Source organism: Maylandia zebra, linkage group LG19 (assembly GCF_041146795.1).
Source record: "Maylandia zebra isolate NMK-2024a linkage group LG19, Mzebra_GT3a, whole genome shotgun sequence".
Lineage (NCBI taxonomy): Eukaryota > Metazoa > Chordata > Actinopteri > Cichliformes > Cichlidae > Maylandia > Maylandia zebra.
In genome coordinates this window covers 16,981,523-16,994,340 of record NC_135185.1, presented here as the reverse complement: position 1 = coordinate 16,994,340, position 12,818 = coordinate 16,981,523, and the positions used below count along the sequence as shown (strand labels likewise).

General features: G+C 37.4%; 1 protein-coding gene across 3 annotated transcripts; it reads right to left on the bottom strand.

Annotated features, from left to right (window-relative positions):
• Positions 1-120: 120 nt before the first annotated feature.
• Positions 121-12,136, bottom strand: LOC101468020 (uncharacterized). 3 transcript variants are annotated; one of them, XM_076877580.1, is made up of 12 exons: positions 11,774-12,134; positions 10,709-10,843; positions 9,976-10,551; positions 8,744-8,863; positions 7,157-7,276; positions 5,987-6,106; positions 5,758-5,877; positions 5,515-5,634; positions 4,407-4,532; positions 3,290-3,409; positions 1,633-1,733; positions 121-1,074 (listed from the first exon to the last, which is right to left on the bottom strand). In XM_076877580.1, the coding sequence occupies exons 1-12, from the start codon at positions 12,042-12,044 to the stop codon at positions 1,021-1,023; spliced, it is 1,983 nt and encodes a 660-aa protein (XP_076733695.1). In that variant the 5' UTR covers positions 12,045-12,134; the 3' UTR covers positions 121-1,020. The 3 variants fall into 3 exon arrangements, with proteins under 3 accessions (XP_076733695.1, XP_076733696.1, XP_076733697.1); XM_076877581.1 differs by lacking the exon at positions 3,290-3,409 and having other exon boundaries at positions 11,774-12,136; XM_076877582.1 differs by lacking the exons at positions 5,515-5,634; positions 5,758-5,877; positions 5,987-6,106 and having other exon boundaries at positions 11,774-12,133.
• Between the last annotated feature and the right edge of the window lie 682 nt (positions 12,137-12,818).

Here is a 12,818-nt window from a genome sequence, read left to right as displayed (position 1 = left end):
TAAAAGACAAAAATATAACATTTCCTGATCATAGACTGTCTGATAAAGATTATTATCAGACAGTTAAAGTGTTAAAATGAATGATAAATTTGTAAATAACACAATATAAGAAATTTTAAATCCTTTGTTTCAGAAAATTTATTTTTCATTTGCCACTAAATACCCTTTACAAAATCAATATACAGACAGTTAAGTACGAATATACATTATGTCATGCACATGGTCGTCTATTTAAACAGCACATGTATATAGAGTAAGTCAGGTTTTTAAAACTTTTCACGAAAACAGACTTTCATGGCCAAGTGTGCAAAGTACTGGAAGAGTTGGTAATACTTAAACTCTTTGAACTACTTTCCATCTCCTTCAAACAAAATAGTAATTACTAATCACATTTGTGCAAGCAAAACAATAATTATAATCATAATAAAAAGGTTATCAAACAATCCAGGTATCAAAGGGAGGGGTATAATAAATCGTTGTGATGTAACATGCCATAAGCCTGTTGAATCAGCCTTCATTTTTGGTCTTTTTTAGAATGCTGCAATCTGACGGACAACTATAAAACTCTTGTTACATAAGAGATTAGCTTATATTTTTCTGCTATGGAGGCTTAGTGTTCTGCCAAGAGCTACACTGCACGGACATAGAAAAGCTCTCAAAGTAGCGTATGCACAATAGGAAAGTAATAGGCTGTCTACTCAATAAACAACAATTATAGAAGCAGAGATGTTTAGTTGACTACATGTTGATAAACAAGTTGTCATCCATATTTGAATAGGAACCCAGGTATATGTAAACATGTACACCAGTTTTACCTGACTTTACAGCAAGAAGTAAAAACAGATTGGGCAGCAAATTAAAAAAAATAATCATATTTAATATGACAAAAATCAAAACCACACACACTTTCACTGAAATGTTAACATTCCAGTTTACAGATGTTTACAGGTTGACTCCCATGGGTCGTGAAGCTGGATGTAATGCATGCCCTGCACTTGTCCTCTGATGGTATTGATGCTCTTAATATTGCTGGTGGCTTTCAATCTGATTCACTTTGTCTGAGAGTTCATCGAGTGAGACACAGAGTCAAAGAAAAAGCAAGTTTTGACTTAACCTTGAAGTGACTGAGTGGGCTCTTTTGCATGGAAACATAATCCGTTTACATGAGAAGACAAAGTTTGTCCTGTTTTTATGAATTAACAACAAATCTTGTTCGAGATTTGAATACTCAGTTTCATGGGAGCAACATTAGCCTCCCTACTTTGTTTAGATTTGAAACACCGGGAGATCCTTGTGTCTTTGAGTAGAACCTTTGAGTAGAACTGATGGTACTGTTTTTTATCATTTCTGGAAGAACATCAAGATATGGTACCAATCACCAGTTAGTGGAACAAGGATATGGGACAGGTGTGTGAAATATATAAATGCTTTTTTAAAATTTATTCATTTGTGTTACTGAAACAATGAAATTTTGATTTAAAATGACGTATTTCTATAAAAAAATATATCAGGATATTTAATGCCCCTGCTCAGTTTTTTCAGTTGCTAAGATAGTTTGGCTCGGGCTGAGACACAAAGTAAAGACAGATATTTCTTTCATGCAGTTATCACATTTTTAAGAATAAGGATATGCTTTCTGCTCAGCTCCTGAATGGTTGACTGTACTTTTTTCTGGAACACAATCTGAGCTTCACACATGCAGGCATCCTCGGTTATTTCACTCCTCATTTCCTCTGAAAGAGTAAAATAAAATTATTGAGACAGTCAAATAATATCACAGGTGTTTTTTCATGTCTTCTCAGCTCTCCACTTGTTTAAGGATCAACAGCAGCAACCAACATGTTTTAAACCTTTCAAAGAATCAGTGCTCAATAAGTAAACTGTTTTAAAGATTAATAAATCTTATGAATCTTAGATGTTATTTTTAATAAAAAGAGTTGGTGGTTATTGATAAGATGATATGCATCAGAAGAACCAACATGATTTGTCCTTTGTGAGGGAGATCAGATCATAAACATGGATTTCATGACATATAATCAATGCTTAAAGAAATACTATTCACATGTACAACATATATGTACTACAAATAGCAATGAAAAAAAAAAAAAAAACAAGAAACAGTAATAACAGGTAATAACTCCAGTCAAAGATTTTTCTTTAGTTGGGCCAGAGTTCTCCATCACAAAATTTCCACTCCAGTTCCAGCATCTCATGTCATAATCTTTGCTGGACCAGCACATGTAATGCTTGCCACTGATCTTCGTTAGCTGTAGACTTTTCCACAAAATGAAGGATGCAAAATGAAAAACACAAAACATTAATACATAGATATCATTGCAAAAAAATGTAAACTTAAATGGGAAGATTCAGTATTATAGGCTTGACCATGTTCCCAAGCAGATACAATGGAATTTATTATATCTGTATTATAGACTGTATATAAAGGATGGCATGACATGTGCTGTTACTCATGGGTTTTGACTGCTGATGTTTGATTGTTTGTTTGCTTAGGGGGTTGAGTTTTTTCTTTTTTGTTTTTTGACAAATAAAGAAGGAGGGCTGAGTTATTGGCTAATGCCATTAAGCTTGGTTAGTAGTCTACATCCATAAACTGTACAGGTCTGTACATTTCAGATTTTTCTTTATTCGTTTGGTCTGCATCACAAAGCAAGTTATATCCTTTGTAGGTTAATTCAATTAAAATGCTCCAAAAGGCACCAACAGAACAAATACAGTCAACATGTTCAGTTCTATGACTCCAATTTGCCAGAGGTGAGCCTATCAAACACCAATAGGCCATCGCTATGACCAACAAACATGAACAGCATCAATGACCAGAATTAACTGTTGGTCAGATGGAGTCTATGTTGCCACTGCATTAGGTAAATTATCCATAAGGCATATAACAAATATCACTCATGTCAATGCTTATGTTAAATAGCAATGTCCTCCCTACCCTCAGGTAAAGTGGGTGCTCAGATAGATGTGGTAGAACCTGTGGGATTTCCAATCACTCAGACACCAGGGATCACATAATAGGTATAAATCTTTGAGCTCATCCAGATTTTTACATACAAATTCCATTTAGGAAAATAGTGAAGCCTATAGACACTGTCAGAGAATATGACTGTAAATACAAATATAATACTGGCATCTCACCTTTGAGGGCTTACCGAAACCATGTGCCACATCTCTTAGTAAAACAATATTGCATATCCACCATATCAGTTGCACATTACAGAAAACCTAGGCTTGAAGATTTATGCTGACAAAAAGGTAAAATTCTTACGGGAACATGTTTTCTGGTCTGTATTCAACACATATCCTTCTCGACACTTGCATGTGTAAGAAACACCGTTGTTGATACAAATATGCTGGCAGTCATGTCCCTGAGCGCAAGCATCTGAACCTGCAATAATATTAATTGACTTGGTTATTCTGTCAACCGCAGCTTTGTTCTCATTCTCATAATACGAGGCATGGCTTAAAAAGTTATCCACTCCCACTCAGTTGGAGAGAAATCCATTTAAATTTGGCTGACCTCCCCTGAAGATTATCTTCTTATGCACCTCTTGTCAAATGCCACTGTTAAGTTTCGGTCACTCCCGTTCTGACGACGTGCCAGATTGAATTTGCACTTTCAAAACGAACCTCAAGTATGCACAGAGAGCAAACATCCAATTCTTTGTTAAACTGACCAGACTTTCATTTTGGGAATCATTACTGTTGATAAGAGCTGGCGCCTCTAAAACCTAGCTCTTATTAACAACAGCGGAGGGTCTGAAGTATCAAAACCTACAGGCTTCAGGTTAATAGTACAACCATAAGGACTTTTGTTATTTTTCTGGCATTCACAGGGACATTCACAATGCCTGCCATTGTGCCAGCATGTACCCATGCACATTGGATTAAGAAGAAGGAGCCAATTCTTGATCACCAAACAATTCTGCCAAATTAGTTCTCTGCAAATTTGTCCACTTCCTTAAAATGTTATTCGAGTTAAAGCATCTCATGCTGCTTCTAGGTGTGTTTTACAGGCACCATCCAACCAAGAGGTGATACTAGTGAAGGCCCTTACAGCCTCTTGGTTGGCTTGAAACCTAACATATGTCACAGATGGGCTGGAGGCAGACCTGAGGTGCACAAGAAGATTACTTTAAAGCAGAAACTGTACAAATGTACATTCTTATGAGCTTTTTATGAGAGGTGTCACAGAACTTTTTGATGACACATTAACATTAGGTCCCCCTGAATCATTTTTCTAGCATTATATATCATGCATAATACTTTTGTTTTGTACCTTTCTTTCCAAGCTCCTTAGACTATAATACATTTGCTCCACAATTTCTTGAATCTTTATGGCATAACAAAATATTCTAAGAAATTTAAAAACAAATCTTTCTTACGTGAGCAAGTTTTCTGATCCACGTTCAGCACATATCCCACTCGACATTTGCAGATGTATGAATTCCCATTATTAACACATATGTGCTGGCAGTCGTGTCCCTGGGCACACGCATCTGAACTGGAACCTGAAAAGAAACACTCATCCCCTCAGCACCTCATGATAAAACAAATAATCAGTTGTCTGTATAAAGAATACTTGGTTAGGCCTCAATCACATAGGCTTAGATACCAGTCAGTAGCCCACTGCCAACCACCAGTTACTATGGAAAAATGTGTGTTATCCGGCCAATTGGCAAATATTTCCTGACTGTTGCCAGATGAAATAAGAAAAAAAGATTGTGCTGCACCAAAAACCTCTTTGTGATTTGCTAGCCAACTGCCATGGTTGCCCACAGTCTGCATGAAAGATTTTGACCTGTCTGCAAACACTCCCTGTTTACTCTCCAAATTGCAGTGAAATTAGAAAATGTTAAAATCTTACTTTGAAGGAAAACAGTCTTTATTTCAAGTTTGCATCAAATCACACATCTCTATCACTTGGTGAGCAGTTTAAGATTATTTGCAGACAAGTCAATTCAATTCAGTTTTATTTATACAGCATCAAATCACAACAGGAGTCACCTCAAGTCTACTGGTGGTCACGGCAACTTGTAAGAAACTAGAGCAATCACTAAGAGGTTTTTGGTACAGCACCATATAACTCTTTGCAGCCTATTTAATACTAGAGACTACCAGCAACCTTCAGAAACCCCTCACCAACTCCTCACACGACACAGTTATCTCTAGCGAGTGGCATGTAGCAATCAGTTTCACAGTGACTGACAATCACTTGCAACTGATCAGGAATACACATTTTTTCACTTCTAACTGATGGTGTTCAGTCAGGGAAGCGCAGAGAGCTGTGTAACTCAAATCTCTTAAATCTTTCACTGAAAGAATAGAAGTAATTTCAGATCAGAACAATAGACCATGTGTACAAGAGATGATGAGTTTTGCTACGCTAAAGATGAAAAACTACACTCTGGTGAAGTACAGCAGTTTTGTGGGCATGCTTTGAAATGCTGGATCACACCACTGATACCAAACAGACATACTGAAAAGTCTTACGTGAGCATGTTTTCTGGTCTGCATTCAAAACATATCCCACGTGACATTCACAGAGATACGAATCGTCACTGTGGACACAAATGTGCTGGCAATCATGTCCTTTTGCACAAAAGTCCAACCCTGTAAAGAAACAGCTCCACATCTGACTGACTTATACTGATGACACGATCCAATCCACTTCTATTGTTAAAAACTCTCCTTTAGTTTATGAAAAACAAACATATTGAGATTTAAGTTTCTTACGTGAGCATGTTTTCTGGTCTGGATTCAATGTGTATCCCATTTTACATTTGCACATGTATGAATCACCAGTGCTGAAACAAATGTGCTGGCAGTCATGTCCCTGGGGACATGTATCTGAACCTGGAAGAAAAAAACTTTAACATCTACCTGGTTCAGTCACAGAGTTCAACAAAGCAGACTCTGAAGCAAAACCAAGACACATCTGAATTGTAAGGATCCAGGTTCTCACGTGAGCATGTTTTCTTATCTGGATTCAATACATATCCCACTCGACATTTACAGATGTATGAGTCATCACTGTTAACACAAGTGTGCTGGCAATCATGACCGTGGGCACATGGATCAGAACCTGAAAAGAGATCACACGTGATGTGATGTTTTATATAATCAGAGCTAAGCTTTGGCCTTTTGGTGACTGGCAATTTTGCCTTTTAGAGTTAATGTTAAAAGACCAAAACAGAATAGTTCAGTAAACAATACATGAGAATATTAGCTTTATGCAGTCCTTGCCAAAGTGAGTTAAAAATATTTTACCCTTTGGTCTGTCAGTTCCTGTCTACCAAACTTGCTGCCATTAAAAATAATAACAACAAACAACCTCATCCTTATTCTGGGAGCATGAAAAACAAAATTTCTTGATCACAAAGGCCCATTATATAAAATTTATTCTTACGTAAACATGTTTTTGATCTGAATTTAACATATATTCCTCATGACATGTGCAGAGGTATGGATCATTATCACTGGCACAAATATGTTTGCACTCATTTTTCTGGTCACATATCACAAATCTGAAAAGAGTCACTTGTACAGTTGCTTGTATCTTTAGCCCCTGAACGTTATTATGGGTCAGTATTTTATAAATAAATGTTAAATTAAGCTGGCACTCCCAGCTTAATGTCCTCATCTGGCCATCCCTACATAAACTGAGCGACGTGCATATGGAGAATTGCGATTCACGATTCACGCACTCACGCATTCAACATTAACCCATCTTGATACATACCAAGGTAAGAATCTCTATTGACAGCAGCAGTTCCTGAACTTGTGGCGCTTATTACAGGCGCTGTCATGTGCTCGATGCCTTAGCTTGAAGTCTCCCTTAAACTGTTTGCTCTGTGATTTGACCACAGATCTCAATCAAATGAGAGGAAACATCAGTTCTTATGTGTGCTTCTTCTTAGTACTGGTTTCTAATATTCACCTGACAGGCCAAAGTCTGAAGGTCGGGATAGATTTTACTTACTTCCAGACCATGGGAAATACAATGTGCTGAAAGGTTAAGGTGAGTTTTTTTAATGTCCAAACCCAAAAATCAAACTCAGCACAATTAACAACATTATTAATAAATATGAATTCTCAAAAGCAAATCAATTGATAAAAAAAATCATATACTTACGTGAGCATGTTTTCTGGTCCGCATTCAGTACATATCCAACTCGACACTTGCAGGTGTACGAGTCATCACTGTTGATACAAATGTGTTGGCAGTCATTTCCCCGGGCACATGGATCTGAACCTGGAAAGAAACACGCATTCACGTTTGAGTGAAAGAGTTTTCAGTTTACAAATAACAGCTAAGAAGGCTTTTCTGCACTATTAGAGTTTGTGCCGCTCATTAATGCAGGCTTTCACCATGCCCTGCTTATTTAATTTGTGCTGAATAGTGTTTGTCCTAATCTATTTAGAGCAACCCAAAACATTAGTAACAAGAGTTGGTATGCAGTGTGTGTGTCTTCAGAACAAAGTGCCCAAACCAGCTAATGTTCAAAAGGAGTTTCACAACATGTGAAATTTTGAAATAAGTTTTCCTTTCTTATCCAGATTACAGTTAAAAAATATAAGTTTTAGTTGTGTCTACTACTGTGGTAGATGGGACGCATACAGCCAAAATCCAAATTTCATATGGTTAAAAAAAATTATTTCATACATCTATCCATTTTGCTTGCTACTTATCCGCCTTAGTGTAGATGGGTGGGCTTTAACCTGGGAAGTATACCTGGGACGGATCAGCTTTAATGAACCATCCATTTACAAAACAGATGAACAGCTCAAGATATTTTCGAAAAGTATTTCCACAATCATCCAAAATTAATGCAATAAAGCATATAAATCCATCTACTTTGTCAGTAACAAAGCTCTAAAACCGACCTCTTGACTTGGATAAAATTAACAGTTCCTTAAAATGATCCATTCTTAATGACTGTTAGCACAACACAAATGCTTCCTGCACCTCCTTCTCCGCAATTTTCAGTTTTAATATCATTCAATATAAAATAAATCAAATCTGAAATAAAGTTTCAACCTACCCCCCTTAGAATCATCTTATTTTATAGGAACTTTTTTCCAAATTCCTTGTAATGTGAGCACCCAGATGGGCCTGGATCAAAGAGAGTCTCGGGATCAGTGGATGATCCAAGTATGAGCCAGCAGATGAGTTCACTGTACTAAGCACAATAGTCATGGATGTTCTGCTCTCAAGTTTAGTAAATATGAGTTTATATATACTCCCAATGCCTCTGTTCATGCACAGGAAGAATATGAAAGTGAGGCAGATAAAATGCTTAAAGTATATAAGGTATAATTCACATTGTCACTGCAGATGACTTTTGTTTGGTATGTTCTTCAAATATCATCATATTTGAGGCAGTTGGATTTATTGTGATTATATTTAAAGGTTATACAAAGAAACTACAGCTAGACAATAAGCCTGGTAAATATAGAAAAATAGGAAAGAATATAGGTAAAAAATTAGATCTTTCATATACTATAACGTGGTTTGACCAGTTAGTTACCCATACCACATGGTTATAATGCCCTTGAAAGTTTACAAAAAATGCCTTTTATTAAATCTTTCCCAGTGGATTATAAGAAAACAAATCAAACATCCAGGACACCAATGCATGTTTCTGTTGGGGGGATGGTAAAAAAAGAAAAAAGGTTAAACAATGGATATAAATGTGAAGAAAAACATAAAGACTCTTACGTGAGCATGTTTTCATGTCCAGGTTAAGGATGTAGCCCGGGCGACACTTACAGTTGTAAGAGTCGCCACTGTTGACACAAATATGCTGGCAGTTGTGTCCCTGAGCACATGGCTCCAAACCTGAAAAGAAACACTCCAGTGTCTGATTGGCTTAGGTCTAGTGATTCACTGAAATCAATTATTTTGTGTTGCGCATCTATGTTAGTATGCTGCAAGTATGCTTCTAGCAATCTGCATCATGCAAATTAGATTCATCTCTGTGCTTCAGCTACAGTGATGTTATAGCAAAGAGTTATTTGTGAAGAAAGAGGTGTTTTTAAATTCAAGTTTCCAGAACTTAAAAAAAGACAATTCCATGAAGTACAAGTCAAACAGATAAAATCCAAACACAAATATTTGCATATTAAAAGCATGTTAAAAGTCTTGCAAAGTTTGACATAATGTATAATGGTGCATGGCTAGCATAAGAAATAGACTTTGTTAGTTTGTGTGGAACCACAATTTGGAAGGAGAAACTAAGCTTGGCATTTTTATATCAACTGTTTTTTTAACTGAAAAACCTTGAAATTTCCACTTAAAATGATTTTACTCAAATAAAATAATTATTTTACTTTTTATGATACGTGGCTATTAATTTCATGTGAGAGGCTGCGAAGGCCATAATTGGAGAGCACCTGAGCAGGCCTGCAGGTAACTAAGCAAGGCACATGTCATGAGGCGCAAACTGCAATGCTGCACGTGAAGCGGAGCACGCTCTCTGTGAAAATAAAGACAGCATCATATCAGGTTTCAACCATTTTAAGGTATCAAAGTACTTCGAGTTTCCTCCAAGTCAGCAGATCAACCAGTGACAGGAGGTTGGTCTTCTCTTTTAAGTTGGTTAGTATAACTTGTGCGTGTTTAATTCCGGCAACATCAACACCATTCTTACTTTCTCTCCATCTGAATGGCTATAGTTAATGATGCCCTTTTTGGAGGTAAATCACTAGTTACCTTGTCCTTGTTCTAAAGAAGAGGACTGTAACTTTAGAATGGAGATTCCCTCTATGGTGCTGCCCATACAATCACAGCTGAATAAAAGAAGGATGGCTCTGACGTACCGTTGTTTCCTTTATCATCATGCTCATTTATTCTGTTACCCTCCTTCCTGCTATCTAGGCTGTAATCATCACTTCCAGGATCTACACGTTTATCCTCACTCCCATCATCATCATCATCATCTTCATCCTTACCACACAAAGTTTCCCTAAATTTGGAAGTGAGCTTCTCTATGACACCATAAGTCTCCACATAGAAGACATGGTCATCATAAGGTTGGCTGGCCATGAGTCGGAGGGACGCCACATCAGCTCTGTCTACTCCCACAGCGTAGATCTCGATTCCTGCTGCTCGTGCTGATGCTGACACTTCCTCCACCTTGTCCTGGGGCCTCCCATCTGTCACTATGATGGCCACCTTGGCGATGCTTGCAGAGCCAGCTCGGGCTCCTGCCTCCATGGTGAAAGCTTTGTCCATGGCCGTCTTAATGGCCATCCCTGTCATGGTGCCTGAAGCAAGGGGCTCAACACGGGCCAGTGCCTGCTTCACATGGGACTTGTCAGAATATGTGTTCAGCAGAAACTCGATTTGCACGGTGCTGGCATAATTGACGAGGCCTACTCGAGTGGCATCAGAGCCAATGGCCAAACTGTCCACCATGTCCACCAGGAACTCCTTGGCTTTTTCAAACTCAGCAGGACGTACACTGCGGGAGCTGTCAATGATGAAAACCAGATCTATTGGTCGATTTCTGCAGTTGGTTCTTGTTGCTTTAAGAAAAAAAATAGCATGTTTTTGTGGTTTTTAATGAAAATCAGTTTATCTTAAGACAAGCACTGCAACAGTTACTGCAAAGTTTTATTTTCAGTCACAAATCAAAACTCATTCTAGAAATTAAACAGATTTATTAATGTTTCAGTTTAGTACCTGCATTAGTTCTGATGGATCCTCTGGAGTCTCCAGCAGGCTTCCAGGATCCAAGTGGTGCAGCTTTGTCTTGCAGCGGTGAAAGCAGCTTTGGACTTTTTTGTAGTGGCTGAGACGTGGAATATGTGCCAGCATCTTTGCCAAGCAACAAAGAAAAGTTAAGAGGGAAAAGAATTAAAGCTCTGGCTGCTTTAATTTAGTGCAAAAAGAGAAGAAAAAGCAACAAAACACCAGTCATGCTAAAAATAATTTTCGATGACCTTTTTCTATAAATGATTCTAGAAACGTACAATTTAAGTAGGTAATGAATCTGAGCAAGTCTGAGCAGTTAACCAGTAAGTGAAGGGATAAGCAGAATTATAAATTAGTACAATAGATAAGTGATGATTAATTGGTTAAAACAACTCAGTAAATATATGCCAAAGAGATTAAACCGTTAGCTAATAGTATGTAATAAAAATAAGCGAGTGACAAACAGTGCAGCTAACTGAAACTATGACTGAAGTGAAATTGTGAGTAGAAAAAAAGGTATGGCAGTACAGGTAGACACTTACAAACTAGTTACAAACGAGTTAAACAGTAGATTACCATTTAATAGAAGAAAGGCGTGTTAACCGATAAACTGTTAAACTATACAGAAAAAAAGTTGTTAAACATAAAAGATAAACAAAACAAAGTCGTTTCTTGAACGTAAAATTATTTATTATTATCAAAATATAATGGATAAGCAAAGAAACTGTTAGTTTGTCTAGATAATTAGACAAACAACAGATTGTTAGTAGTAACAAAAAGATTGCTTGCTTTAAAAAAGGTTTTTGGACATATATTTTAAGCACTATTTAAATTCACTTTAGTTTCAAAAGTCACCTACATAAAAAGTAGAATAAAGAAACTATTAAGTTTCAAAAAGTAATCAGTTACAACAAAGTTAAGAAATTATCTACTGTTATTGTGAATTTATATTATAAAGAAATATATACAAAGTGAGAGCAAAGGACCATTGCACACTGCGTCCACAGCAGGTGGATGGATATCACGTCCTTCCTGTCAGGTAGTTGTTGGTACCTGCTCGCGCCTTCCGCTGCTCCTGGACTCCTTGGACGGTAAAATCATCCGCCTGGTGCTGGTGAAATTTTTCGTCATTTAGTGCTTCGTCGGAGGTTTGGACAGTAGATCTGTTATCGTCGAGGCGCCCATAGAACTTCGGGGGGACCTGCGGGGACACTCGTGGAATTGGGGGCGTAATGTGCGACCGGGGCTGTGAGAAAGTGCCTAAAGATCCCGGTGCCAGGACAACGCCGATAACGCAGACCAGTCCCCACATTAATGAAGCCATGTCTGTTTTCTGCGGTCCTCCTCAGGGTGCCCTCTGGGTGTCCGCTGCTACAGCTGGATGTAACGTCTTTATATGATCTGCTCCACGGCCCATAGGGCGTGGGAACCGGAGGCCCAATCCATATAGGAGGGCGGTTTCAAAGCAAAAGCTGCTCTTAGTTTCCTGTAACAGTGCAGTGCGACATAACGTGACAAAATAAAATAATCCTACTAATTAATTAATTACATATAAATGTGGGAAATATATGAAAATGCATAGAATATTATAAATATTATTTTGAGAAATACCAAAGAAGAAAATAAAAAAATACAGATTAGGCGTTTGTATAATGTATAATATCATTCTTACTTCTTTTGACTTAAGGAATTTGATTTGAGTTCGATAGCTTAATCCTCACATCTTTCACCGAGTTGATCAGGTCCCATGATCCTCACTTTCAATACTGAATGTAACAGAAACAGTTTTTGCAACATCATTGAAACAGCGCTCTAGCTATAGTGAATGATAGCATTTCTAGTGATTGATTTCATTAAAGTAAAACGGATTGTACTATTAGGCATATAATTCTCAATGAAGGTTGTTAAATGAAACATGCTGCCCTCTCATGGGTTGCTGTGAAAACTGCACCACATGTTTGGATCAGTAATGTCTTTCAATTAAAAAAAACTTGAAACCTAGTCTTAATACCTTTGGATTACTTAGAATTTGAGCTCTGCATATGTTTTTTCCTCTTCTCAAAATATCTTGGATGGAAATCAAATGCATTTTGCATCT